At 44.0% G+C, this 15,472-nt stretch overlaps 1 protein-coding gene across 1 annotated transcript in view; it reads right to left on the reverse strand.

Annotated features, from left to right (window-relative positions):
* Positions 1-3,085, reverse strand: part of LOC139269145 (sushi, von Willebrand factor type A, EGF and pentraxin domain-containing protein 1-like) — a 92,578-nt gene extending 89,493 nt beyond the window's left edge. Inside the window, exons 1-2 of the mRNA XM_070888246.1 lie at positions 2,934-3,085; positions 310-402 (exon numbers count right to left, since the gene is read on the reverse strand). Coding sequence (XP_070744347.1) covers positions 310-391 — 82 coding nt within the window. The 5' untranslated portion in view covers positions 392-402; positions 2,934-3,085. The remainder of the gene's footprint in view (positions 1-309; positions 403-2,933) is intronic.
* Between the last annotated feature and the right edge of the window lie 12,387 nt (positions 3,086-15,472).

Below are 15,472 nucleotides of genomic sequence, written 5' to 3' on the forward strand. Positions count from 1 at the left end.
GCAATTTGGTGCATACCCATTAAGAATTGAACTGAGACTGCCCAAAATCAATTCAGTAGGGCGTTTATGGCCAACAGACAAGAGTTTGAATGGATTTTGAACCATGGCCCCAGAGGTAAAAGGCCAGAATCTAACTTACTGAACTACCCAGTCCAGATACTTTTCTTATTTCCCAGTGATTCCGGTATCTCAAGGGCATTAGTCGCGACCAAGATAGTGCATATAAGATAATGGAGCATGATAGAAGCAACCCATAGTGTCAAAAAACAGTGTTATTGCAGCTTATATTGTATGTCACTGATATCTTACCAATAATAATGATTGTGAAGAACCACCGTTGACTTCCACCCCTCTGAATCAGTGGAGTTTGTTGGTTTACCTTGTTTGTCATTCTGCTGTAATCTGTGGGAATAAGTTATGATTAATAATTATCAAGTAGAATGAATGCTGTATGTGAAAACCATTGGAAATTACAGATGTGCATGCAATATGTATTATTCAAGATATACTTCTCATCGTATTATTTTATTCTAAAATAAGAAACCAATAATTTCTGATTTTAGCACTCATTCTTCACATATGTTAAAAACATGAGACTTGAAATCATGCTGTGCAGTCTTCGCATTTCATAGGCTAACAGCTCTCTTAAAATAACAAAGGGAATTTCATACTGGTGTTAAGCACCCATCCACTTAATGCTGTGATTTCAAAACCATGACCCTCCGTGCACCATAACTGTGACAGTTTAACTATTTCATTTCAACTCATAGTGGCATCATGCTTTGGGTTGGAATAGCCCTCTGCCTTGAAGGACTAATATTGTATCCTCCCTATGAAGACTAACATTGAACAGTAGCACGACTGCTACTCCCTATGAAGACTAACACATAGTAGCATCATTCTAGTTACAACCAGTGCAAAGCGAAATTTAACAAGTTTCCAGGCACACCAACAATTTTTAAGCTTCATTTTAAATTTTAACAGAGAACTGACTGTCCCACAAGCTATCTGCTAACACTAAAATTTAACTAGAGTCTAGCTATTGGCGAGCAGAGTTTTCACACGCGTGTACAGCTCCGCTTTCCCTGACTCAACCATGACACATAGCTGGCAGTATAACTTGAGACTGCTGGTTCCACATTGCTCTCAGGAGGTACCAAACTGCTCTCAGGCCAGCATCTGTGCCATAAGAGACTGGTTTATCTAAGAAGATTATTATCAAGAGTGTCTGCGACAAAACATCACTGAGCTTAGGATAGTGTGGATGCTCTGGATTAGCAAAATATTAAACTCATTACAAACCTGTTCCTTGTAGCTGGTCATTTTGCTACTGTGCTCATGTATATAAGTTACTAACAGCCCTTTGAAGTCAGTCCCAAACATTACACGATTAATAAGGAGAGAGGTGTCCATTATTATACAGGAAAATAACTACGATGTCAAGGGAAGGGTTTGCCAATACTATTTTGTTATATTTTTCAGAGTAGAAAACTTATAATCATTATGGAAAAATTAATATCAACTTTAAGCTTCTACTGAAAAATAGCCCCCCAAAAACATTGGGGCCTTACTGCCCACTGCCGCCGAGATCTGCCGACATTCCTCTCCGGGTTGCGCCCAGTGCCCGTTTGCAATTGGGTGGGCGGGAGGGGAGAACTGCCGGGAACCACCCGCTGATCTCAGCGGATGGCCAAGTGGCGCAAATGACCTCCCGCCCGCCCAGATGCCAGATTGGTGCGGGCGGATGTCGGCGAGAGTCGGCGCCAGCGGGGTGAAGGACCGCCGCGAGAAGGTTGGTCTAACCCCCAAGGTAAGTTTAAAAAACTGGAAAAAAATGGTTAGTGAACATTTTAATAATTTTTTTTCACAGTGACTTACCTTAATGGGTTCCCCTGAAGGTCTTCCAGGTAATTTTTTTTTTCCAATCATTTTTATTTGAATATCTTTGACCCTCCGTGGGCCCGACTCCATCCTCGGCAGCAAGAGCCGTTGCAGCCGAGATTGGGAGCTCCCGCCCGCTTCCGCCCAGTTTGACGCCATACATCGCTCGTTTGCCGCTGGCCCAACTTTTAAATTATTTTTCATCAATTTCCCGCCCAAAGTGCTGCCCAGTCTCTCGGCGGCCATCAGCGGCCTTTTGGGCGGGACTTGGCCTTCATCAAGCTCGGCCCCATTGTATTTAGTATCAGAATTTACGATGATTTTACCCTCAGTTTCACAAGACTAATTATTCTAAGAGCCTAGTGTAGCAGATTGGAGTCAGCTGGTTTGCACCAGCATGTGTATTGCAGTGTGATATCAGCCCACCCCCCCACAAAGGCAACAATATTTGACCTGTCTTACAGAAACATCACTTGGTTACCCTATAAATTCAATTTATTTTGTATCTTTTTCACTTGCTTTCCTTCCAAAGAAAATAACTTTGTTTCAGTTAAATGAAAATACAGTCACTTTCTCTTACTCTCAGATATCTTATGAAGATAGACTATGAAACTGACACCACAGCATAAATAAAAATTAATTCTAAGAATCACCAATTTGCAAGCTATTAATATATTACAGCTTTAGTATTTGTGTAGCTGTTATTGAATTTCCTTGGGGCTACATGCTTATCCTTAGAATGTTCCCAACTTTTACAGGGAGAAAGACTGGATAGATCAGATCATTTTAAACAGTTTTAGTATCAGGTCTAATTTTTTTTTTGTTGCCAAAATCATACAAATTTTGCATCAAACCTCTTTACCTCTTTACCTTTTTAAGTCTGAACATTTTGATTCTAACGCTTTCTGACTTACTAATAAATTCCCTTAAAGCACACTGCTAATCAGCTTTTCTTTTAGTAGGCTTTCTTTTTTCTTGCAAATAAAATTTGATGAAACCATTCAATGAAATTGCATGCAGTAAGCACACCAGACTATAGCATTCTGTCTTACCTTATAAGATTTCAACTCACAGCTGTTGATTCTGGTGCTCTACAAGTGCTCAGTTGAAGGTTGAATGAATAGAACCTGTTTCTGTCTGTCTGTCTGCACAGGAAAGGAGCACTGCACCGAATAGATTATCTTTGCAGACTGATACTTTCACTGTAGCTGCTAGCCTTATATCCTCGCTCATGCAGGCGATTCCACAACTTCCTGGCCTTTCCAGAAAAATTCCCTGTGACGTTGACTGATTGGAATAAAATAGACGGAACTCGGCTTTTGAATACCCCAAGGTATAAAGACGGACATCAGATTTTATCTGTCGCCAGTGACGAAATAAATGTAACCATCACTTCTTATGTTTTTTTTCTCATTTTATGGGCAACTTTTCAACAAAAGTAGAAATATGGTAACAATGGATCACAGCCAAGTATATTGTAATTGAGCTGAGCACTATCGGCCTCCATTTACATTGTAAGTGGAATTTACGTTACAACAGATGTCAGCTATGATAATGATGGAGGCGCCACAATTGGCCTCAGTACACCTGGGCTACCAAGAGGATTTTTTTTCCGGCCACTCCATGTGTAAACCTTTCCAATCAGGTTTCTGCCACAGCACTGAAAGTGCTCTAATCATAGTCACAAATGTCATCCTCTGACTGTGACCATATTACACTGACCGTCCTCATCATTCTTGAGCTGACTGCAGCCTTTGACATGGTAGACCACACCATCCTCCTCCAACGCCTCTTGTACATTGTCCAGTTCGGTTGCATTGTCCTCGTTTGGTTCCACCCTTACCAATCCAGTCATAACCAGAGAGTCTTCTACAGCGGCTTCTCTTCTCGCTCCCACACTGTTACCTCTGGAATCCCCCATGGATCCATTCTTGGCACCCTCCTATTTCTTATCTACATGCTGCACCTCAGCGATATTATCCGAAGACGGAATGTCGGTTCCACATGTACACTGATGACACCCAGCTCTAACTCACCATAACCTCTCTCGACCCCTCCATTGCCTCAGTATTGTCAGATTGCTTGACCGGCTTCCAGTATTGGATGAGCAGAAATTTCCACCAATTAAATATTGGGAAGACCGAAGCCATTGTCTTTGGTCCCCGCCAAAAATTCCATTCCTCGCCACCGATTCCATCCCCCTCCCTGGTCACTGTCTGAGGCTGAACCAGGCTGCACAGTCTTGGTGTCCTATTTGACTGTGAGTTGAGCTTCCGATCCCATATCCATTTCAACATAAAGGCTACCTACTTCCACCTCCGCAATATCGCTCGTCTCGCCTCTGCCTCAGCCCATCTGCTATAACCATGTGAGATCTCTGTGCTCCTCCAACTCTGACCTCCTGTGCATTCCCCACTTCCTGTGTCCCACCATTGGCGGCCATGACTTCAGCCGTCTGGGCCTTAACCTCTGGATAACCCTCAATAAACGTCCCTGCCTTTCCACCTCTCTGTCCTCCATTAAGATGTTTCTTAAAACCTACCTCTTTGACCAACCTTTTAGTCAGCTGTCCGAATATCTCCTTCTTTGTTTGATAAGACTCCTGTGGGGCGTTTTACTATGTTAAAGGCCCTATATAAATGTAAATTTTTGCTGTTGTTGTTGACAACATTTCATGGCAAGTCTTACTGTACTAAGTTATTGTACAATCACACAGCATTATTGCGATAATTCATTGTAAAGTCAAAGACCAGTATGGGTGCAAAAATTGATTGCTCAACAGTTTATACAAAACACGATCTTTCATTTGTTACTAATTATTTGTTATGCCTTGGCCATTTATTTGCCAGTAGCAAAAAATGCCTATTGTCTTATGAATGTATACTTAGATAGACTGCATCAAACATCATCATAAAAATTGACTGAAAGCATTTTTATAATTCAAAATTTTTCACCTGTTCAAGTTATGCTAAAATGAACTGGAATATGCAATTTTAAGATAAACTTTGAGATTTTTTTGCAGAAGGAAGAAGGAATATTCCTAAGAAAGCATGCACTAGCGGACTGTGCGGAGTGGATAGGCAGCTCATGGAAGGAGTATGTTCAATATTAACTAAGTGTATTCAACCAGGAGGGAGCAAATTAACAGAGCTTGATTTGTTCTTCATCGAATATCCAACATTCACCCACTGGTGAAATATCTTTTTCTTTTAATGCCCCCCACCCACCCTCTACTTTCCTCCTGTCTTCTGCGGACACTGATCTTTCCTCGGGTATAGTTCCATTCGTGGCAGTCGTCCTTTTTCCAACTCCCTGAAGTGACAGTGCTCGCGTTTAAGTCGAAATAGTGAGAGTCAGCAGGCAATTAGTACAGGGGTGACATTAGCACTGGGTCTGATCGGATCCTGACTCGACCAGCAGGCGTCAGTGGATGCCATTCAGGGACATGATCCCTAGCCAGCTTTCCCCTCACTAAGGTGTGGCATTCCTACCACCATCCTGGCTAAAATCTGCTAATTCAGTGCAGCCAAGTCACCAAAGCTAGGTTTTCCTGATCTGTGTGTATTAGCCACAAATTGGACATTGCCCTTGCCAACTGACCTTTTGCAGGAGCAACCTTTTATCTGCTTTTTCACTTCAGTATGTTTTTTAAACACCTACTTACTGCAGCGGTTTCCTCTGATTTTTATGAGTTTGTTTTATTTTAGGCCAGGAAAATAAATTCCAGTCTGACTGCCAAAAGTGGGCCTCTTGACGGTAATTGAAGCTTTTCTAATAAGGAAGGAAAAGTGATGAGTATGCTTATCCAAATTAAGACTTCTTTGCCTTCTTCCTGTCAGACAGCCTGTCGCTAGATACAGGCAGAAGAAACTGTCGGACAGAGCTGGGAACTGACTATTTTAACCCATTTTGAAGTTAGGGCAACCTACATCATAAATATTTTTGTTGGTATCATATGCACTAGGTGAAAGCTAAAAATTCACTTGCCTCTAGTGTATATCAGCTTCTGTGTGTGTGCATTCTCCAAAGTAACCAATTCCTCTGATGCTTTCCATTTCATGTATGTTTCTCTCTCAGCTCCTCTATGTATGCAGTGGTCAAAGGTAAAGCCAATTTAACAGATGACGTAGGGCCGAAATTGCCCCCCACCCGAACGGGGCGCACACACTCTCTGTCAACGGTTTTTAACGCAGCTGTGGTTGAGGTCGCCTCTTGAGCAAAATTCCGCTCTTTATTGTTTTTTTTTAATTCGGATGCAGAAGTCGCTCTTAATGGGGGCGGTGACTACACGAGAGGGGCAGATACGCAGTGGTGGCAACACCTGTGAGGTGGAAGTTGGGGGCGGTGCGGAGTGACCGCCGCGATGACGTCATCATGGTGCCGCTTCACCACGGGTCTCCCCTTCACTTAAAGGGGAGAGCCTTCGCGATTTTAAAACTGCGGTCCACTGGGCCACCCGGGAGGGTTTCGGACAGGCCAGCGGCCTGGCACCCAAGAGTGGGTGCCAGGCTGCCTGTTCACGACCCAGCTGAACCCGGGGGTATAATTGTCAGGTCGACATGGCAGTCGGCCGACAAAACAATAAACATGGCGGCAGCGGCAGTGCATCCTCCCTTTCAAGGGAAGCCGCACCGCCTTTGCTCACTGGACCACCGGGAAAGAACAGGATTTGGCACCGACGGGCGGGCCGAAGATTTTCAGAGAGGAATGTCGCCGCTGGGGGTGGGGGGTGGCGGGTGTAGATTGGATCAGGAGCAGCGGAGTGGTCGCGGGGGGGGGGGGGGAATCGAGACACGACACCTCAGAAGTGCAATTAGGCTATCAGCGGCCATTCCATGAAAGGTCAGTGGCCACTGCACTCCACAGCGTGGCCGCCGATTTGCGGTGGTAACAGGCCTTAAGGAGAGGGGCAATTTCAGCCTTGTACAGTCAGCTACTGTACAAGTGCAGCGCTCCTAGGTTAACCATCATAGATGCATTTAAGGGGAAGTTAGATAAATACATGAGCAATAAAGGAATAGAAGCATTTACTGATGGGGTTAGATAAAGTAGAGTAGGAGGAAGCTTATATGGAACATAAATACCAGCACAGACCAGTTGGGCTGGATAGCCTGTTTCTGTGCTGTATACTAGACATAATTCATCTGGTGCTATATAATTCTGAGAGGCTGCCTTCCTGGTGCATGGATTGGAAAACTGGGCGCCAAGCTGAACATGCTCAATTTGCTAACCTCTGTGCTTTAACCACTGAACCACGGTCTCATTGTGTGAGCCTCCATGCCAGAAGTGTAGATTACTGAATTCGCCCTTTCATCTCATCCATGTCTCTGCATCTGCAATACATCCTGGGTAAAAAAAATTTACTCATCACTAATATTGTATGTCTTGTTCATTTCACTGTATTAGCCCCAGTGCATATAAAGGTGAATTTCACAATTCGATGCTCAAAGGGAGCACGTGTTGGAGAAATGAGAATTGGATATATACTTGAAAAGGAAAAATGTGCAGTGTTAGAAACATAGAAACATAGAAACTAGGTGCAGGAGCAGGCCATTCAGCCCTTCTAGACTGCACCGCCATTCAATGAGTTCATGGCTGAACATGAAACTTCAGTACCCCCTTCCTGCTTTCTCGCCATACCCCTTGATCCCCCAAGTAGTAAGGACTTCATCTAACTCCCTTTTGAATATATTTAGTGAATTGGCCTCAACTACTTTCTGTGGTAGAGATTCCACAGGTTCACCACTCTCTGGGTGAAGAAGTTTCTCCTCATCTCGGTCCTAAATGGCTTAGCCCTTATCCTTAGACTGTGACCCCTGGTTCTGGACTTCCCCAACATTGGGAACATTCTTCCTGCATCTAACCTGTCGAAACCCGTCAGAATTTTAAACGTTTCTATGAGGTCCCCTCTCATTCTTCTGAACTCCAGTGAATATAAGCCCAGTTGATCCAGTCTTTCTTGATAGGTCAGTCCCACCATCCCGGGAATCAGTCTGGTGAATCTTCGCTGCACTCCCTCAATAGCAAGAATGTCCTTCCTCAAGTTAGGAGACCAAAACTGTACACAATACTCCAGGTGTGGCCTCACCAAGGCCCTGTACAACTGTAGCAACATCTCCCTGCCCCTGTACTCAAATCCGCTCGCTATGAAGGCCAACATGCCATTTGCTTTCTTAACCGCCTGCTGTACCTGCATGCCAACCTTCAATGACTGATGTACCATGACACCCAGGTCTCGTTGCACCTTCACTTTTCCTAATCTGTCACCATTCAGATAATAGTCTGTCTCTCTGTTTTTACCACCAAAGTGGATAACCTCACATTTATCCACATTATACTTCATCTGTCATGCATTTGCCCACTCACCTAACCTATCCAAGTCACTCTGCAGCCTCATAGCATCCTCCTCGCAGCTCACACTGCCACCCAACTTAGTGTCATTCGCAAATTTGGAGATACTACATTTAATCCCCTCGTCTAAATCATTAATGTACAATGTAAACAGCTGGGGCCCCAGCACAGAACCTTGCGGTACCCCACTAGTCACTGCCTGCCATTCTGAAAAGTACCCATTTACTCCTACTCTTTGCTTCCTGTCTGACAACCAGTTCTCAATCCACGTCAGCACACTACCCCCAATCCCATGTGCTTTAACTTTGCACATTAATCTCTTGTGTGGGACCTTGTCAAAAGCCTTCTGAAAGTCCAAATATACCACATCAACTGGTTCTCCTTTGTCCACTTTACTGGAAACATCCTCAAAAAATTCCAGAAGATTTGTCAAGCATGATTTCCCTTTCACAAATCCATGCTGACTTGGACCTATCATGTCACCATTTTCCAAATGCGCTGCTACGACATCCTTAATAATTGATTCCATCATTTTACCCACTACTGAGGTCAGGCTGACCGGTCTATAATTCCCTGTTTTCTCTCTCCCTCCTTTTTTAAAAAGTGGGGTTACATTGGCTACCCTCCACTCGATAGGAACTGATCCAGAGTCAATGGAATGTTGGAAAATGACTGTCAATGCATCCGCTATTTCCAAGGCCACCTCCTTAAGTACTCTGGGATGCAGTCCATCAGGCCCTGGGGATTTATCGGCCTTCAATCCCATCAATTTCCCCAACACAATTTCCCGACTAATAAAGATTTCCCTCACTTACTAGACCCTCTGACCCCTTTTATATCCGGAAGGTTGTTTGTGTCCTCCTTCGTGAATACTGAACCAAAGTACTTGTTCAATTGGTCTGCCATTTCTTTGTTCCCCGTTATGACTTCCCCTGATTCTGACTGCAGGGGACCTACGTTTGTCTTTACTAACCTTTTTCTCTTTACATCCCTATAGAAACTTTTGCAATCCGCCTTAATGTTCCCTGCAAGCTTCTTCTCGTACTCCATTTTCCCTGCCCTAATCAAACCCTTTGTCCTCCTCTGCTGAGTTCTAAATTTCTCCCAGTCCCCAGGTTCGCTGCTATTTCTGGCCAATTTGTATGCCACTTCCTTGGCTTTAATACTATCCCTGATTTCCCTTGATAGCCACGGTTGAGCCACCTTCCCTTTTTTATTTTTACGCCAGACATGGGGAAAGAGCGAGGGAATGGGACTAATTGGATGGCTCTTTCAAAGAACCGGCACAGGCATGATGAGCTGAATGGCTTCCATTATGCTATATGATTCTAACACTGTGGTGTATAACTCTATAACCTGTTGTCCTTTTGAGCATGGTTCCTCTCTAAGGCCGTGATTTTGCCAACCATGGTGGGTCTGGGGTGGCCGGGGTCGGTGGTGGGTTGCAACACCGCTCCTGGTTCCAACCCGCTCTGTGAAAAGAATCTTCTATTGATGGGGCTTGGTCTTGCGAGGTTCCCGGCCAATTAAAAGGAAGCGGGTCTGATGATGTTATTTGATGACGTGTCATCAGCCGGTTTCCTGAAAGGGACCGTGGCCACATTCATTTTGACAGTTGTTCTGTCAGTGTTGTGCAGCATTGAGGTGTGTGATGTTAACTGGCTGGCCCACCACTTGGTATTGGGTCTGTGAACTGCAGCCAGACCCGGCACTTTGGAAACTTACAAGGAGGTGGGTTCAGAGCGGACTTCTGCCCCGCTGTCAATCACAGCCATTTTGGCAGTGGGGCCTGCCTCCAAACTTGCACTTGCCGAGCTGGTCAGATTCCGGCCTAAGTGTGGGATTGCTAATTTGACCCTACTAGTGCACTTGTTTAGTATGGGCTTCCCAGGGATTCACTGGCCTGACAGAAACAGGAAGGCTCCAGGACACTGCATTTTTAGCAAGCAGCAGCAGTGAATGCCCATGAATGGAACCTCTTGAGGTTAGGACTTAGCACTTGTGTCCCAAGAAGGATTACGTTTTTTTAATGCCCAAAGCCACACTGGGCCAAAGGACAAAGGGCAGCTTGTGAGATAGGTTACGAACAAAGAACAAAGAAGAGACCGAGGCGGGTGGAAGCTATGCTGCAGAGAGGCAGCAGCTGAGCTGAGAACAGGTGAAGACAATCCCCTGAGAGGCCAGGCACCATGTTCAGAGGAGGAACACCAGAATCAGTCCTCTGAGAGGAGCTGCCTTGTCTATTTCAGATACTCATTTCCAGCATTTTCTATTTTATTTCAGATTAGCAGAATTCTGAGTTTTCTTTTTATCTCTGGTAAATGATGGAGAAATGACGCACAAGAGCCATACAGGATATAAGTAAATATTGAAAGACGTAGTTTGATTAAAGATTAAAGAAAAATTCCCTAATTGAATTTTTTTTTATCGTTGAAATGTCATGGCTGTGATGCATCCTCTGTATGTCAATGCCTGTAAAAATATAGCCCAGCATGAGCCATCACCCGCAGTACAGGAGAGAGGAGAATATTTCCCATCTTGGGTAATGCAAACTGGATGACTCCATTAAGTTCTTTGCATAATTAATATTCGTAAGGGTGTTTGCTTCCTGTGTTATGGAAAATATTTACTAAAAATAATTCCACTTCTAACTAAAATAGTCTATTAGAGGGACGTTGTTGATGGTGGCCTAGACCCTGGTTGCCGTTTTGGAGCGTGGGCAGGAACATCGGCAGGACCCAGGTACAGAGGAGTGGAAAGGTCAGGGCGGATGAGCGGCGAGTGTTTGTGGCGAGATGCGGTGAATGTTTATGGTGGAGGAGCGGCGAGAGATCGTGGCGGAGGTGCGACAGATGATGGTTCGGGGCCCAGAAGAGCCGAGGGCCCAGGGGCTGCATGGACCAGCCCACACTGATATGTGTGTGTGCTAGGTCCGTGCAGCAGAACTGGTCTCTAGTCGTCTTGGTTAATCCTTGCCACTGGACCAAGACCTAGCTCTGTCAAGCCCACGTGGTGGCTGGTGTGTAACAGTCACCACACGTTAAAAAAATTCATGCACAAGTATCTTCCAACCCCTCAATTGGAGTTCAGGCCTAGAACATCGGGTCTTTCATCAAAACACCTGTGAACTCGTGGAAGCAAGTCATCCTCATTCAAGGGACCGCCTATGATGATGATATGGAAAATTGTTTACACACCTTGGCATATGCTGAACATTTATTCACATTTTATTTATTATTGTACATGATTCCTATATTGAATCTTCAATTTTGGGATTCATGGAGGCAATTTTTTCTCAATTTTCTCCCCTCTCCTGAAAGTGGGGTTGCGTTCTGCGGACACTGATACAGAAAAGATGCATCACTGCTGCCCATGACATTGAAAGAATAAATTCACCACTGAGAAACTTATGAGTGAAGCTATTTATCGTGAGCCATGAGGCATTCTATTTATAACAGTTTTTCGACTGGACAGAATAATGATTTAAGTGAAGGAATGCTTTCTAGCCCAGAAAAGCTATTTGAAGTTGTTTTGAGATGCCTTGTCAAGGTATTATATCTATAAAGAAATGATCTATAGGGCTCATAAAAATAAGGATTAATAGTTGCCCATTGTATTCTCTATTTCTAAATAACAATAGAGGGCAGGCAGTGGCTAACATCTTTGGAATTTATCTTGAGCTTCAGTTGATATCTGTAACTTTCCTCTTGTGGTTTATAACTTTATCAGAGAGCTTCAGTTAAACAGTGGCTCTTACTCACACCCAAACACTCCGAATTCTGCATGTACTGTGGTGCTGTCAATGCAAGAGAAGCAGATAAACTACAGCAGCTTTCCTTTTAGCGTTTAACACTATAATTACACATCCTCTGAACATTAAAGCTGCTGAACTAACAACAACTTGTATTTATGTAGTGCATTTAACATAGTAAAAGGTGCTTCACAGGAGCGTAATCAAACAAAATTTGACACTGAGCCATATAAGGAGATGTTAGAACAGAGGTACATCTTAAAAGGAGGAAAGAGAGGTAGAGAGGGGGAAAGGTTTAGGGAGGGAATTCCAAAGCTTAGGGCTTCGGCAACAGGAGGAGTGGCTGCCAATCGGGGATGCGCAAGAGGCCAGAATTGTAGGAGCGCAAATATCTCGAAGGGTTTTGGAGCTGGAGGAGGTTACAGAGATAGAGAGGGGTGAGGCCATGGTAGGATTTGAAAACAAGGATGAAAATTTAAAAATTGAGGTGTTTCTTAACCAGGAGCCAAATAGGTCAACAAGCACAGGGGTTATGGTTAAAAGGAACTTGGTGCAAGTTAGGTCATGGGCAGCAGAGTTTTGGATGACCTCAAGTTTTTGGAGGGTGGAAGATGGGAGGCCAGCCAGGAGTGTGTTGGAATAGTCAGGTCTAGCGGTAACAAAGGCATGGATGAGGGTTTTAGCAGCAGATGAGTTGAGGCAAGGGTGGAGATGAGTAATGTTACAAAGTTGGTAATAGGCGAACTTAGTGATGGCGTGGATATGTGATGGGAAGCTCAGCTCAGGGTCAAATATGACACCAAGGTTGCGAACAGTCTGGCTCAGCCTCAGATAGTTGCCAGGGAGAGGGATGGAGTCGGTGGTTAGGGAACGGAGTTTGTGGTGGGGACCAAAAGCAGTGGCCGCAGTCTTCCCAATATTTAGTTGGAGAAAATTTCTGCTCATCCAGTACTGGATGTCAGACAAGCATTCAGTCAATTTAGAGACAGTGGAGGTTCGAGAATGGTGGTTGTAATGTAGAGATAGGTGTTGTCAACGTGCATGTGGAAACTGACGTGTTTTCGGATGATGTCGCCGAGGGGTAGCATGTAGATGAGAAATAGGAGGGGGCCAAGGATAGATCCTTGTATAGAAATAATCTCGAAAGGGTTTGTTGATAACCTCCAGTCATATGAAATGTGTTTTAATCTTCATTTTTGTACTGCCAATTAAATTATTGAAGTCCTGGGATAATTCACTGGTAATACTTTATAAAGGGAGAGACAAAGTGGGGTAATGTGATGGTGCTGATGAGACTGTGAGAGTCGGGTAGTATATAAGGTTACAGAGAAATGTGTGAGAGAAAGAAACCCTATCACAGACCTTCCCTTTTCTTCTTTCCTCTCCTCCCCCTTTCTCTGCCCCTGCACTTGCTTAAAATCTGTTATATCTCTACCTTTTTCCAGTTCTGATGAAAGGTCATTGACCTGAAACATTAACTCTGTTTCTCTCTCAACAGATGCTGCCTGATCTGCTGAATATTTCTAGCATTTTCTGTTTTTATTACAGTAGGAAGATATAGGGCAGAGAGAGTTAACTGTGAGTGTGTTCTCTGTGCAAAGTTTTTAGTGCACTGGTTAATACATTTGTGTTAACTCCGATTTCTATTTTAATAGACACCTTATTATTAATCAATGTATTTTAAATATATTATTAACTACGTTCAAATCGACAGAAATTTAACGTGAATATATTAACCAGTGCACTAAAATAGCACAGAGGAAAATAAACCATTGCATGAGACTGCAATGCGCCGCCAACTATGTGGAAACACTCCTGCATTTAATAGGAATTCCATGTTGAGTCAGCAAAGGAAAGGAAGGTGTCTCAATAATAAGGTTCAAGGAAGTATAGAAACACAACACCCCAACGACAAAATGAAAACAGTAGATCTGTTGTCCTCATTTAAAAAGGGAAAATGTACTAAAAGTTGCATAAATGTTTATAAAGCATAAAGTTTTGAGTTAATGGGGCCAAAAATCCCCAGTGGGGTGGGGGACCTCCAGCCCTGCCCTGCCAAAGTTGGTAGGGTCATCGGAAGTCCCTTTATTTCCATGTAAATGGTGGCTCCTGTGCTGCTACTCTGGAATTCACTTCTTAAACCCCTTCACCTCCTTCTCCTACTTTAAAACACTCATTAAAATCAATTTTTGGACCAAGCTAGTGAGTTTCAGAGCTCCTTTTGTAGGTTAGTGTCCATTCATGTTTGATTATGCTTCAGTGAAGTGCCGAGGGACATTTTTTCTATGTTAAAAGTGCTGTATAAATGCAAGTTGCTGTTGCTGGGGTGCATCTAGGGCACAGGCTGCAAATTGCAGGAAATAAGTTTGAGACTCCCCCTCCTCCCAGTCCCAGCCGCCTCAAAGTAATAAAAAAATATATTTACTTCTTTTGGGGGTTCAGGTCACGATCCTAGCCTGGATATCCAGTTCGATCCCTTTCCACATTTGACAGCATGGTAAACTGAGTCTCCAAGTGGACTGCTGCCGGCCTTATGCCAGATCCCTCTGAAGGCTAGAGATGTGGAGCAGAGGTATGGTAGTGGTTATGTTACTGAACTAGTCATCCAGAGGTCTGGACAAATGATCCGGAGACATGAGTTCAAATCCCAGCTGGGGAATTTAAATTCAGTTAATTAAATAGATCTGGTTTAAAAAAAAAACTAATATTAGTAATGGTGGCCATGAAACTATGGGGTTGTCATAGAAACCCATCTGGTTCACTAATGTCCTTTAGGGAAGGAAATCTGCCGTTCTTACCTGGTCTAGTCTATATGTGACTCCAGACCCACAGCACTGTGGTTGACTCTTAACTGACCTCTGAAATGGCCTACTCAGTTGTACCAAACCACTATGAGAAACTATAATAAGAAAACATTTGGATGAACTAACCAGATTCGGACATGACAAAGGCATACCCACCCCAGTCAACCCTGCAAAGTCCTCCTCACTAACATCTGGGAACCTGTGCCAAAATTGGGAGATCTGCCCCAAAGACTCATCAAGCAACGGCTTCCCTCCAGCATAACGTCAGAAGTGGGGATGTTCGCTGATGATTGTACAGTGTTCAGTTCCATTCACAACTCCACAGATAATGAAGCAGTCCATGCCCACATGCAGGAAGACATGGACAGCATTCTGGTGTTGGCTGATAAATGGCAAGTAACATTTGCGCCATTCAATGGCATTACCATCATTGAATCCCCCACTGTCAACATCCTGGGGGTCACCATTGAGCAGAAACATAACTGGACCAGCCACATAAATACTGTGGCGACAAGAGCAGATCAGAGTGTTCTGTGGAGACTCACCTCCTGACTCCCCAAAGTTTTTCTACCATCTACAAGGCACAAGTCAGGATGAGTGCAGCTTCGAGAAGCTTGACACCATCCAGGACAAAGCAACCCACTTGATTGGCCCCCCCATCTACCACCTTAAACATTTACACCCT

The sequence above is a fragment of the Pristiophorus japonicus genome, chromosome 8 (assembly GCF_044704955.1).
Source record: "Pristiophorus japonicus isolate sPriJap1 chromosome 8, sPriJap1.hap1, whole genome shotgun sequence".
Lineage (NCBI taxonomy): Eukaryota > Metazoa > Chordata > Chondrichthyes > Pristiophoridae > Pristiophorus > Pristiophorus japonicus.